The sequence below is a fragment of the Bufo gargarizans genome, chromosome 2 (assembly GCF_014858855.1).
Source record: "Bufo gargarizans isolate SCDJY-AF-19 chromosome 2, ASM1485885v1, whole genome shotgun sequence".
Classification (NCBI taxonomy): Eukaryota; Metazoa; Chordata; class Amphibia; order Anura; family Bufonidae; genus Bufo; species Bufo gargarizans.
Window position 1 is genome coordinate 24,842,488 of NC_058081.1, and position 14,952 is coordinate 24,857,439.

General features: G+C 39.4%; 1 protein-coding gene across 1 annotated transcript; it reads right to left on the reverse strand.

Annotated features, from left to right (window-relative positions):
• Positions 1-12,956: 12,956 nt before the first annotated feature.
• Positions 12,957-13,889, reverse strand: LOC122925541 (olfactory receptor 1361-like). Its single transcript, XM_044276900.1, has one exon. The coding sequence runs from the start codon at positions 13,887-13,889 to the stop codon at positions 12,957-12,959; it is 933 nt and encodes a 310-aa protein (XP_044132835.1).
• Positions 13,890-14,952: the final 1,063 nt, after the last annotated feature.

Consider the following 14,952-nt stretch of genomic DNA (forward strand, 5'->3'; position numbering starts at 1 on the left):
ATTAACAGCCAAACTAAACTCAATATTTATTGCCCTGATTCAGTAGTTTACAGAAAAAACCCATATGTGGTCGTAAATTGCTGTATGGCCACACGGCAGGGCGCAGAATGAAAGGAACGCCATATGGTTTTTGGAAGGCAGATTTTGATAGACTGGTTTTTTAACACCATGTCCCATTTAAAGACACCCTGATGCCCCCCTAAAGTAGAAACACCAAAAAGTGACCTTTTTAAAAACTACACCTCCCAATGTATTCAAAGCTGATTTACTAACTTTGCTAACCCTTTAGGTGTTCCACAATAATTAATTGAAAATGGATATAAAATTTCAGAATTTAACTTTTTGGGCAGATTTTCCATTTTAATCATATTTTTACGCTTACAAAGCAAGGGTTAACAACCAAACTTAATCTTAATTGCCCTGATTCTGTAGTTTACAGAAAAACCCCATATGTGGTCGTAAACTGCTGTATGGGCACACGGCAGGGGACAGAAGGAAAATTATTCCATATGTTTTTTGGAAGGCAGATTTCACTGGGATAATTTTACCTTGCCATGTCACATTTGAAGACCCCCTGATGCACCCCTAGAGTTAAAACTCCAAAAAAGTGACCCTATTTTGGAAACTACAGGATAAGGTGGCAGTTTTGTTGGTACTATTTAAGGGTATAGATGATTTTTGGTTGCTCTTTATTACACTTTTTGTGAGGCAAGGTAACAAAAAAATTGCTGTTTTGGCACTGTTTTTATTTTTTACAAAGTTCCTCTGACAGATTAGATCATAGCTATTTTTATAGAGCAGGTTTTTACAGATGCAACAAAACCAAATATCACAGTTTTACATAATAAAGCATTTAAAAAAAAAGCATTTAATTTTTTTTTTCTAGTGTCTCCATATTCTGAAAGCCATAGTTTTTTTTTTTTGTTTTTTTTGGGACTTATGTCTCATTTTTCTCAGTATAAGATGACGGCTTGATAGGTACTACTTTGGATGCGTATGACTGTTTGATGGCTTGCTATTACACTTTTTTATGTAAAGTGGCAAAAAGACTTTTTGATACAATTTTTTTATGGTGTTCACATTAGGGGTTAAGTCATGTGATATTTTTATAGAGCAGGTCATTACAGATGTGGCAATACCTAATATGTATAGCTTTATTATTTATTTAAGTTTTACACAATAACAACATTTCTGAAACAAAATAAAAATCATTTTTTAGTGTCTCCATATTCTGAGAGCCATATTTTTTTTATTTTTTGGGTAATTGTCTTAGGTAGGGGCTAATTTTTTAGGGATAAGCTTTCGGTTTGATTGGTATGATTTTGGGGTGATTATGACTTTTTGACCGCTTTGTATTACACTTTTTGTGATGTAAGATGTCCCCAAAAATTGCTTTTTTGACACTTTTTTTTTAAAATGATGTTTACCTGAGGGGTTAGGTCATGTGATATTGTTATAGAGCAGGTCATTACGGATGTGGCAATACCTAATTTGTATATTTTTCTATTTATTTAGTTTTACAGAATAACTATTTTTGAAACAAAAAAATCATGTTTTAGTGTCTCCATAGTCTGAGAGCCATAGTTTTTTTTAGTTTTTGAGCGATTGTCTTAGGTAGGGTATGATTTTTGTGGGAAAGACTGTTTGATTGACACTATTTTGGGGTGTGTATGACTGACTGTTTGATCGCTTGCTATTACACTTTTTGTAATGTAAAGTTTCAATATGGCTTTTTGATATTATTTTTATTTGATTTTTTTTTAACGTTTTTCACCTAAAGGGGAAAAATTATGTGATATTTTTATAGAGCAGGTCGTTACGGAAGCGTTGATACCTAATATGTATACTTTTTTATTTATTTAAGTTTTATACACTAATATCATTTATCTAGTCTTAGTCTTATCATTTAATTTAGTTTTAGTTTCTCCATAGTCTGAGAGCCAGTTTTTTTGTTTGTTTTTTGGGTGATTGTCTAAGGTAGGGTATGATTTTTGCGGGATGAGATGACTGTTTGGTACAATTTTGTGGTGCATATGACTTTTTGATCGCTTGCTATTACACTTTTTGTGATGTAAGGTGACAAAATCACCTTTTAACACCGTTTTTATTTTTGTTCACCTGAGGGGTTAAATCATGCGATTTTTTTTATAGAGAAGTTTGTTACTGACGCAATAATTTTTTTCTACATTTAACACCATAAAAGCATTTTTGAAAAAAAAAAAATCATGTTTTAGCATCTCTATAGTCTGAGAGCAATATTTTTTTATTTTTTGGGTGATTGTCCTATGTAGGGGCTCATTTTTTTGTGGGATGAAGTGACGGTTAGATTGGTACTATTTTTGGGGGCATAATCCTTTTTGATTGCTTGGTGTTGCACTTTTAGTGATGTAAGGTGACAAATGTATTTTTTTAGAGTTTTTATTTTATTTTTTATGGTGTCTATCAGTGGATCAGGTTATATATTTATAGAGCCGGTCGTTACGGAAGCGTCGATACCTAATATGTGTTGTTTTTTTTTCTTCAATTTATTATAAAAGGGGCGTTTTTTTTTTGTTTTTAACTTGAAACTATTTTTTTATTGAAAACACAATTTTTTACTTTTTTTTTAAACTTTATTTCTGTCCCACTCTGGGGCTTCAACTTTTGGGGTCTGATCCCGTCTGCAATGCATTACAATACATCTGTATTGTAATGCATTGCCTGATAGTGTATTAGGCCTCATGCACACGACCGTTCCGTTTTTTATGGTCCGCAAACCGGCCGTTACGGCCGTCAATATAAATGCCTACGGACAAGAATAGGACATGTTATATTTTTTTTGCGGGGCCGCGGAACGGAGCAACAGATGAGGAAAGCACATGGAGTGCTGTTCGCATCTCTTGCGGCCCCATTTAAGTGAATGGGTCTGGATCCGAGCTGCCGACCCAAACAACGGCCCTGGGCACCCATATAAGGTAGGTCCTGATGCCGTGCAAGGCATTGGGCAGCATCTGCTCAGCATCGGGCTGCCTTGTCACACATCTGGTCCCTGCCACAGCAGCATGGGGACCCCATACGCTTCTTCACCCGCCGCAAACCACTTCTATGTCGCAGTAAGCACTGACCGCGGCATAGAAGGGGTTAATCCACCGGCATCACTGTAAACAGCGATGTCGGCGGATACAGCAGGGGCCCGGCTACCAGGGACTGCCCCCGCATGCATCCCCCGCCGTATATATGCACAGCGTTTTGCGTTAAGGGGTTAAAAGGACTTTTGCGTCTCTAACAATTGCATGAAATTTAGTGCAGGTTGCTCTAAAAATATATATTGCTGCCAGACACAATAGTCCTTGAAAGGACTTTTGGGTCTCTAACACCAACCCTGCCTAACCAAAACTCTGCCTAACACTAACCCTGCCTAACCAAAAAATACACTATCTGTCCCTTCTACAGCACAGCTCTCCCTGACTAAGACTGAGCTAAACAACGTGTCATTGGGTGCTTTATTGTCATTGGGTGTAGGGTAGGAAATGATTTGGAAATTTCTCCTGATACGAAGATATTGTCCCTTCGGTATACAACGTCTAAGGCTGGTGGGATGATGACTCTCCCAAAGAAGGAGACTGTTCGTAGCTGTAGGCTTTCTATAAGTCTTTGTATGAATGACACCATCCTGTAACATAATATCAAGATCAAGAAATGATATATGGTTATCACATAGTTTGTGTGTGAAGTGCATACCTATATTGTTGGCATTAAAGGGGTTGTCCGAGTTATGAAAAAAAATATATAGCACTGAAAATCTGATGGGCAGCAATATATAACTAAGCTAAGCAAGTTTTATGCAAAGAATATATATATATATATATATATATATATATATATATATATTTCCTCATTTCCCTGGTTCTTTTCTGGCCCTTTGTTTACATGCAATATAAACAATCTCTGCCCCTCCCCCTGCTCTGCTAAGGGAGTGGATACAAGAGCTGCCCTGAGTGACATGTCTGCCTGCTGGGAGAATCAGCAGCATGTTGTATGTGTAGGACTACAAGTCCCAGCTGTACAATGACACTGCTAAGGGAGTGGATACAAGAGCTGCCCTGAGTGCTGGGAGAATCAACAGCAACTTTTAAGTGTAGAACTACAAGTCCCACCTGTATAATGACACTGTTAATACACACAGGATCTTCCCCCTACCTTCTTGTGCAATGCTCTCTCTAGTTTGTCAGCTCCTGTGCCCAGAATTGTCACTGCCTGCAGTCTGTGCAGCTGAAGGGGTTAAGAATCCTAGGATAGAGGAGACAGCCGGCAGTGAAGGGGGGCGTGGCCAGCACAGTGACGTCTCGTTTAAACGAACATTATCAGAGCAGGGAGAGAAGCTGACATCACAGGTCATGTGACCCTCAGTGAAATCTGAGAAACCAGCCACTGGAGAAATAGTGAGTTAATTGGAAAGCTGTTACATTTGCTTAGTTAGGAACATAGAAAGAACAAAAAAATTACTTGGATAACCCATTTAAGGACAAGAATAAACTCCTGAAAAGCCTCTCTGCAGCCACTCCACAGGACAAAGATGTCATCTATGAAGCGGCCCCAGAAAATGATATACGGTGTCCACCACTATTCGTTGGCGTAAACAATAGTATCCTCCCTCCAGCCCAGGAACAAATTAGCATAGGTAGGTGCACAGGCACTACTCATTGCAGTGCCCCTGAGCTGGTGGAAGAACTTAGGGCAAAACAAAAAATAGTTGTGTCTCAAGACAAAATTGAGAATATCAACCATAAATTCATTGTGTGGAATACAATACAAATCACGTGACTTAAGGAAATGTTGGCACTGCTGTAAAATGTGGTATACCGAAGGGACAATATCTTTGTATCAGGAGAAATTGCTTTACCGTGAATGAATTTAACCATCAAGCCAGGGATTTACGAACTAGGTTCACAGAAAGGGGTTATGCCCAACAGGTCCTATCAGAGGCCTATAGGCATGCGCTACACAGGGATCGGTCTGAACTCTTGACCCCACAGTTAACTGGGAGAAACAAAGAACTTAACTCATCCATGTGAATCATAGGGACCTTTGACAACAAAATCAGAAAGGTGCGTGAGATTCTTAATAGATACTGGGACATTATTAAAATGGACCCAGATCTGAGAGATATTCTACCTGTGTAGCTGCACGTGTCCACTCCAATATGTAGGGAAGATATCATGAGAATTACGCAGGAGAGTTGGGGAACAGCTCAGTGACATCAAACATAAGAAGGACACCCCTATCTCACGGCACGTGCATGAAGTACGCAATGGCAATCCTAAATCACTCAAATTCTGTGTAATTGAAAAGATGCGTCCATCCCCTAGATGGGTCGATATAGATAAAATCATTTTACAAAAGAATCAGCATGGACATTTAGACTTAAAGAGGATCTTTCACCGATTATGACATTGTGAACTAAGTATACAGACATGGAGGGCGGCGCCCGGGGATCTCACTGCACTTACTATTATCCCCGGGCGCCGCTCCGTTCTCCCGCTATGCCCTCCGGTATCTCCGCTTACTAAGTTATAGTGGGCGGAGTCTTCCCTTGTTTTTCTGTAGCGCTGGCCAATCGCATTGCAGAGAAAATAACCTCCCAGGCTTTGAGCTCTGTGATTGGCCAGCGCTAGAGCAGAACAAGGGCAGACTCCGCCTACCATAACTTAGTGACTGAAATCTCTGCCTACTATAACTTAGTGACGGGAGATACCAGAGGGCATAGCAGGAGAATGGAGCGGTGCCCAGGGATAATAGTAAGTGCAGTTAGATCCCCGGGCGCCGCTCTACATGTCTGTTTACTTAGTTCACATTGTAATAATCGGTGAAAGGTCCTCTTTAAGTCTGAGTCCTTTGGGTCTCAATGAATCTATATCTTATGCTTGTTTTTTGTGACAACATATACCCTGGTTATGTCCTTCAGTATACTGTATATCCATTATGTGTGCACTATATACTTTTGGTTCATTTGGATTTATTTGATCCTCAGGATCTAATTTCCACCCTCATTTATTTATTTTGGTCAATGATAAATCGTAAAGTTACATAGTTAGTACGGTTGAAAAATGACCAACGTCCATCAAGTTTGGGTATCATATTTTGGTTTTTATCATTTTTTTATCACAAATTTCCCAGATTGTTGTATCCATTGACCTCATTTACCCACATTCTTAGGGCTAATTATAACATTAGATTCATTCTTTTCTATGTTGCTATATATTTACCCCTAACTGCTTTGTTATCTGGTGGACTGTATGTATTGATTGGTTGCCATGGTGCGGGGACGCAGGTATCAGGCTTGTTTCCGAATCCATATATACTTTCTGCAGCGTCCCAGATATCGCGAGACCCGTGATTGCGGGCCTTGCTGAGTCCTCGCGCATGCGCTTTGTTTCCCGGCAATCTCGTGAGAACCTGGGCCCGTACCATGACGTCATGCGCTTGACTTCCGATACGCACATGCGCAGTTACAATATAACAATGCGGTCACATCAGGTGAGGGGGTATTTATACTGGTGGCGGTAATCTATACGCGCCGCCGGTCATCATATTGGCCACTATCGCTATAGCCTTTGTGCTTTTGACTTCTCCCCTGATGAACCTTCTTATTGAAGCTGGGGAAACGCATCGGGAGATTATGAATATGGGACTCCCACTGGACTTTATGGCAATTATCTATTAGGCATTATCTACACTGGGATACCTAAGGCAGGGATTCTAATTCCAGGGGCTTTGTTTTTGAGTGGAATAGTTCTCCTATCTTGGGGTGCTATCCTGCTTTAGATAGGGATAGTATAGGCTGTTAGGGACAGTTATCCCATCCGGCTATTTATGCATGTGAACCTCAAGCTTTCTCCACATCTTACTTATGCTGGGTCATTTTGATTAACCATCACCTGGCATCTATCAAGAATTGGTGATCAGGTTCAGGATGCATTATTTTCCATACTATCCCACCTACGATCTATGGTACCGTGAGTAACCGCATGGAGGTAACCCTTCTGTTTTTCTTGTTTTTTTTGCCTCTAATGATTTGATCTGAAGTTCCAGTGTGTTATTTGTCCCGATATTCACACTATTTATCTTACTTACATATTTGTTTGTTATACATTGGTGGGTCTCATTTTAACTTTTATATTAAAAGTGACTTTTTTTTTTGTTTTATTTTTACTTTCATGTTTTATTGATTTTTCAGTATAAGAAAATCAGACAGTAAATATGTCACTTGCATAAGCCAGAACAATGCTAAAATTTTCAAAGTACAACTTTGACATTCGTATTGTGATATTACATAGTTAAACCAGCATAAGAATACCAGATAATAAATGTCACTTGTATAATCCAGCAACTATCACGAATATCTGCAAAGCATATTGATGACATATACAGCAGATTGTAACATAGTCAATCCAAGAACAAAACTAATAGATTGAATCCAGAACTTGTGATCCATTCCTAAGATATAATTTATTCTATACTTTAGCGTGCCCCTATATGTGTTTACCCTACACCTTTATCCGTCCACCGTCCTCCATCCACCGCTCTCTCCCGCCATGTATGTATACCACAGCCTCAGTCACTACAAAGCCAAAGAGTGAATCTTAACTGCAAACGGGCAAGAGTTCCACAATTCCCATCTTTTATGAGCCCTTAAGCGTTCAGAGTGAGAATCTGCATATATATATATTCATGTTGCATATACTGGTTAACTAGTGAGATCACATCAGATACCTGAGGAGTAATTGACAGCTTCCAGGAGGTCGCAATAAGCTTCCTTGCAGCCGAGAGAATGCCCATCATAACGATCTATGGGAGTGAGGTAAACCTACTATTTCGATGGACAGCACAGCTAATAGAAGGTCGAGGGGGATCTGGAAGCCCGCCACTGTCGAGATAAGGTCAAAAATCTTCCTCCAAAAAGGGAGAATAATAGGGCACGACCACCACATATGTGATAAGCTTCCCTTTTCCCCACAATTCCTCCAGCAGTTTGAACTATATTCAGGATCCATGTGTGCAATACGGGCTGGAGTCAAGTACCATCTAAGCTGTATTTTTCTATTTTGTTCAATGTGATTAATGCATTTGGCAGTAGCTATCGTCCAGTGGAAAGCATCCCTCCACTCCCCGACCGACCAAGAGCTCCCAAATTCTTCTTCCCACTTCACCATAAAGTTCAGCTTTGTTTCTAGAGTAGGGTCAAGTGCATGATATGCAGTAGCTAGGCCCTTCCCCTGACCTGTCGTACTAGTAAAATATTTACCAAAGGGGGCAGTTTTATTCAATGAAATAATAGGAGGTCTCGTTCTGTGCAGCATATGTCTAACTTGTAGGTATTGATAGAAACAAGTGTTAGGTATACCATAATTTTGATGCAAGGTCTCAAATGTTTTCATAGTGTCACCTTCATACAACTGATCTAAACATATGATACCTGCTTTCTCCCAATCCTCTAAGGAGAGGTCGGGAACCCCATATGTAAGCGCAACCAGTGGGATCTCAGATCTCTTAGGTGAGAAAAGCAACCCTTTCTCTATATAATGGCACCAGGTCCAAACTGCCGCTTACATAGTCAAGAGAGGGGGTGAAGATTTAGGCGCTTCCAGGGAAAGGGCAGCAAGAAAGCCTGGGAGAGAACCCCGTTTTGTGTAGGTGGATTCTAATTCATGCCATCTCTGTAGCGAGGAAGGCGCCCACCACTCTTTAGTCTGCTCAATGAGGTTCGCCTTGTAGTAACGACTGAGGTCCGGGACCCCAAGGCCCCCATCTCTCAGCTTTGGGTATAGGGCTCGTCGGTCCACTCTAGGTGTTTTGTTACCCCATATAAATTTTATAAGGTCCGACTGCAACAATTTTAATATTTTTTTGTGGAATGATAAGAGGGATACATCTAAGTTTATAGAGGATCTTAGGTAGAATCATCATTTTGACCGCATTAATTCTGGCCAGCCATGACAAAAACAGTTTAGAATACTCAGCATAATCTGTCAGTAATTCTTTTCTCAGGGAATTGAAATTGCTTCTCACCAAATTTAGTATACGAGGTGTTAATAATATTCCCAGGTAAATTATGCCATCCTCTGCCCACTGAAATGGATGGCAGGTGGAATATCTCTCAGATCTGGGTCCATTTTAATAATGTCCCAGTATCTATTAAGAATCTCACGCACCTTTCTGCTTTTGTTGTCAAAGGTCCCTATTATTCGCAGGGATGAGTTCAGTTCTTTGTTTCTCCCAGTTGACGTGGGATCAAGAGTTCAGACCTATCCCTGTGTAGAGCATGCCTATAGGCCTCAGATTCCGAGAGAATTCGTGTAAAGTCATTCAGAATTGAGAAAGCTGGTTGGAAGAGCGAGTGAAACGTTTTCAAGAAATCTACAGTAAGTCCAGTTGCCTAGGATTGTTACAGTCCCTTAAACGACATAACAATAACAGTTGCAAATAACTTGTACAGTCCCTTTAAAGGCATGTAGGTCAGGTTGCACTCCAAGATGACTGTGATGAGTCGTGCTTGAACCTTCTGTGTTTCTTTGGCTGCTACTTCAGTGCGCCCCAGTGGGAGCCGGTGCAGAGTATGGGAGCGGTATTGGCACTGATGATTATATAGTGTTGTGTCACGGTGTTCTACTTCAGGCTGTCACTCCCTGGGGTTTGATGCAGTGAAAAAAGTGATGAGTCGAAAAATGGATAGCAGCACATTTTTCAATAGTTTGTGCAAAGTACACTTTCTCTCCTCTCAGATGATGGGGTATGGTGGCTTACAGTATGGCAACGATGAGTCGGACACTTGCTAGCTGACTCTGTCTATCTCTATCTCTGGATTCTTTTCCCTACGGCTTTACTCTGGCATCTATGATTGTAGATGTTCACTGTATGATGAAGACTTCTAGCTATGCCTGTCGTGAACTTTCGTGATGGTGTCTTCTTGTGTTTCTCACCACTTTGGCAGCAGAGTCTTGATAGTTCAGTCGCTTTATCATTCTGCTGACTAGCCTACAGTTTCCCTGGGCCAATTAAATCCTCCTAGGTGAGCCTTCTTTGTAGTCCACCTGACCTAGAGGAGCGGGAGATGGATCGCATTCTCCCTTACTCCTCACTCTCCTCTCTCCAACCTTACACTGACTCTCTCTAGCTCACTCCCAGGGAGTAATGGAATAGTAACTTCCACTCCTGCTACTTAACATTGCCAACTGTACCCCATCTGGTGAGCAAGGTGTATTTCATGTCATTATATTCACATTGCATATAAAACAGTAAACAATTGCAGGTACAAGTGAAGTACCTCCAGTTCTGGGGTGCTACACTACCTCTTACTCCAACGTCTCACCAGGGTGTTGCAACAGTCCTTGTGCACAAAACTCTGGAACTTCTGACGGCTTGAACTTTCAGATTTTTTCTGATGGAATCACTTTAACCGAGCATTCGTTTTATTGTAAGTAACATGTACATCAATAAAACTTTGCTTGGCACTTGCCTAGGTCTGTGACATGACCAGTTCTAACATGATACTAAACAAATTTTATCCACAGCTACTGGCTCCCTAACTCTCTAAGACCCATACAGCTCTGTAGTTCTCTTAGTCTCCAAGTGATCTTGTGTGGGGGTTTAACTCCAAGACCTGTCTCTTTCTATCTATTATGTTGTCTTCAAATGTTGGTTCTATGGGCTCCACACCTACCGAGTCTTCTAATCACTGTTTGCCTTGGCTTTGTACTCCATCTCTCACAGAAGGTCCCATTTCAGTGTTCCGTCTCATAGCAGGTCCCCCTGCCACTCATGCTCTTACTGTGCAGACACTCACCAAGGGCTCCAAACACATACAGTTTTATTGATAAATCTTGATCCTACCCACATATACCATCAAGTCAGCACAAGTGACCAGTAATGACTCCTTCTCACTCACCTGTCCTTCTGCAGGATAGCGTCTAGTAATACTGCTCCGGGTGTCATCTACTGTACTAACAATTAGTGTTGAGCGCAAATATTTGAAAAGCTAATTTTTATTGTGAAAAATTAGCTTTGAGAATTTGTGAATATTTAGAATATAGTGCTATATATTTGTAATGACGATTATTTATTTATTTTTAACACCGTACACATCAAGTGATCATCCCTCCCTTCTTCTAGCTTGTGGGCCAATGAGAAGGCTATTTCACAGCTTAGCAACATCCCTAGCAACCAATAGAAAGTTGTCTCCCCCTTACTATATAAGAACGTCCCCAGCAGCCATTTTCTAAAGTTTATTTCAGTTATGAAAGAGACAGCAGTGTCATCGCTGTGCTCTGTGCTTTGTGGTATTACATTAGTTAGTTAACTTATATATATAATTCAGATAGTCAGGGGGAGATAGTCAGTGTAGGTTAGATTGATCTATAGTGTAGCTGATAGGTCCCAGGGCAGGGTGTTAGGCAGTGTAATAGGTTCTGCTGTCCATACATACATGCTACAGACATAGTGCTGTGATGTCACAAGTTGCATGTATTGCGAAAAAAAATATGTGCATCATTAATTGCCGAAAATGTATTGGAGCACTTGACTCTCCGCCATGCCAACCATTTTCTCCAGTCTCACAAAAATGTAGTTTGAAAAATGCAGCATAAGTGACCCACAACAGTATTTTGCACGCATTAATCTCAAATTCTCGAATTTGCAAATATATGACAAATATTCTAACAAATATTCGCGAAATATCACAAAGTCGAATATTGCCCCTGATGTTCATCACTACTAACAATGGTATGGTAACAGGGATGGCTAAAACAACATATCACTATCTCTAATTCCAACATGCCAGAGGATGGATTTCATGGGTATATGGCATAGATAAAACAACACAATATTAATAGTCATCACACAGTAATCATATGAACAATTTTGTACAGTTAAACATATAACCATGCAACTCTGTATGGGACACGTGTATCCCTTGCTGTTACTCACATTACAAAGCAGGCAGGTTATTGTACAATGTTTCTGTAATGGGGTCCATAAGGTCTGCAGCTCCTTGCATGGCTCCCCATATTATTATTATGTATTTTAACCATCAAATTTATACCCCTTTATACCCCTTTCCTGACATTTGAATGTCTAAAGTGACTTCCCCTCATCCCACCCAGGATGATATTATGGATCTATAAGTAAAGTTTTCAGAAGAGAATAACAAAGTGTGAGTTCCTATGGATAGCCTTAGTGGACAAAGAGTGCGACGGAAACATACTGTGACACTGTGAAAACGAGCAGATGATCAGAAAGCTACCTACTTTTCAGTCGATACTTTATTGACAGACAGTTAAAACCATCGCATTATGGAACCAGTCTAGTACCTACATCTGGGTGTTACCCTGATAAAAATACTTGTCTGGTCCTATAACAAATTGGTTGTACATAAGGCATGTACTGAAAAGTACCCAGTTTTCTAAGAAACAGCTCAATTTCATAGAACATTAGATCTTTGACTTGCCTTCACACTTTTCTGGCTTTACACAATCACGATGACCAGAATGGGCACATGGAAGCAGCAGTATATTATATATCTGGTGGACAAAGGTGTTGTGCTCTCAACACACCAAGACAACAAGAAAAACATCACATTTTTTATTTTATTTTTTGAGTGGAGGACACAAACTCCACCTCAGTTATATTAAGAGGGTTGCTGTAAATTCTAAAATTGGAAAACGGCACAAGGAGATATGAATCCTAAATAAGATCTTAGCAGAAGCAACTTGTTTTCCTCATGCATACATAGCATCAACATACTCAGCATTTGTGTACATCATTTGCTTTCATCTATTTTTGTATTGTATGTTTTCTTCATATTGACTACAATTTATAATAAATATGTGATTTGGCTTTATGACATTATATGCATTGTGTTGTTTTTTCCTCAGTGATATATTGTTGTTTATCAGTCAAATCAAGTTAATAAAAAATAATAATTAAGAATTAACCCTGTGTTTTCTTAAAACATTTAAGACTTCTTTGTTCCTCAGACTATAGACCAGAGGATTTAAGGCAGGCACAACTGCCACATACAACAAAGAGACTATCATGTCCAGTTCCGTGGAGCTTTTAGAGTCCGGATTCATATAAACACCCAGAAGAGAACCACAAAAGAGTAAGACAACTGTTAGATGAGAAGAACAACTGGAGAAGATCTTAAGTCTTCTAGATGATGTCTTGATCTTCAGGATAGAAGATATAATAAAAATGTAAGATGTCAAAATCATACCGAATGCAATAAAACCTACAGCAAATCCTTCTGACACTATCACAATGTTCACATGTTTGATGTCACTGCAGGAAGCTCTTAGAAAGGCTTTCGTCTCACAATAGAAATGAGAGATATCTTTGGAATTACAGAATGATAGATGAGATATCAGGAATATATACAGCAACGCATTCAAGGTATCAAATGTCCATGGAGTAATGGAAAGTATAATACATGCAATATTATTCATAATGATGGGATATTTCAAGGGGAGACAAAAGGCCACATAACGGTCGAAAGCCATAGAAGACAGCAGTAAAAATTCTGTAGTTATGCATACTACAGACATGAATAGCTGAGTACAACAGCTTGTGAATGAAATCCCGCTATTCCCAGTTATTTGAGAGTCCAGAAGCTTTGGAAGAATACTAGAAACATAGGCCATGTCCAGAGTAGACAGGTTACACAAGAAAAAGTACATTGGAGTGTGTAGTCGTGGTGCCGCCCATACAATTGCTATAATAATCAGATTTCCAAACATACATAAAAGGTACATAAATAAAATACTGACAATAAGGACAAAAGAGACATTCTGATGTCTGGAGAATGCTAGCAGGTGAAAATCTTCAGAAAATGAGGTATTAATTACCTTTCCATGCATGTGTCATATAACAGTGTGGCAATTTTTTATGGATCTAAAAACAATATTTTGGTGGTCAGTTAAAAATTTAATTCATGCAAGATTTAAACATTTATTATGGAGACAAAATGTAATACAAATATATTTACAGATATTTGGTTTCCTAAAAAAAATGGGGTTTTACTGCATTCAGTGTCCACACCCTACAATAATACAGTAGTCTCATCACTAGACAAAACAAAACACATTGAATTGACAAGTGGTAAAGTAATTTGTTTAAACCAATAATAAAAATTATCAGAACATTCCTACTTATCAAAATGGTTAGCACAAAACCACTTTCAGAGCTGTGTATTTTAGTCAGTATTTTGATTAAGTATTTTTAAGATCAGATCAGGAGACCGGAACTGCAATAGTAAATAATGTCATAGTGACGCTGACATTTATAACTATGGGGAAATTCATGGTTGAAGGAGTTATCAGTCTGTTTAAAAACACACCGCATAATTGCATTTGTTACACTTTTTAAAATTAGTTACAAAGATGATGCCTTAGCAGAATCAGATGCTTGCTTATGTTTATACAACAATACGGTAAAGTTTCCAACAATTATAATTTAAAGGAAGCAGATGTCTGCCGCTGTTCGTGCACAAACAGTGGATTGTTCTGAACAGCCTCGAAAATGTTGCTGTTTTATTTGGGAGCAGCAGTACAGTGTAAATGTGTAAAGGGTTTGGTGTGTAGGTGTAATGGTGGCATGTGGAAGCAATAATAGTGGCGCAGTACAGAATGGAACAAACAAGGCCAGTAGAATTGTGTGTGTGGCTATGTAGTGGTAGTAGCAGTAGAAGTGGTGACTATGTAGAGGTAATGGCTGCAGTAACACAGTAAGAAATATAATGGCTGTACTAGAAGTAGTAGTAGTAGACAGTTGTTAAAGTCATAATGGGGCCAGTGATTAATAGCCAACATTAGCAATGGCAGATATGCTCATTGGTCTAAGCTAGCAGGGTGCAAAAATCTTCACAGGCCCATGCCTCATTTATTTGGACACATTTGACGCTTTGTAGTCTGGAGTAAAAGT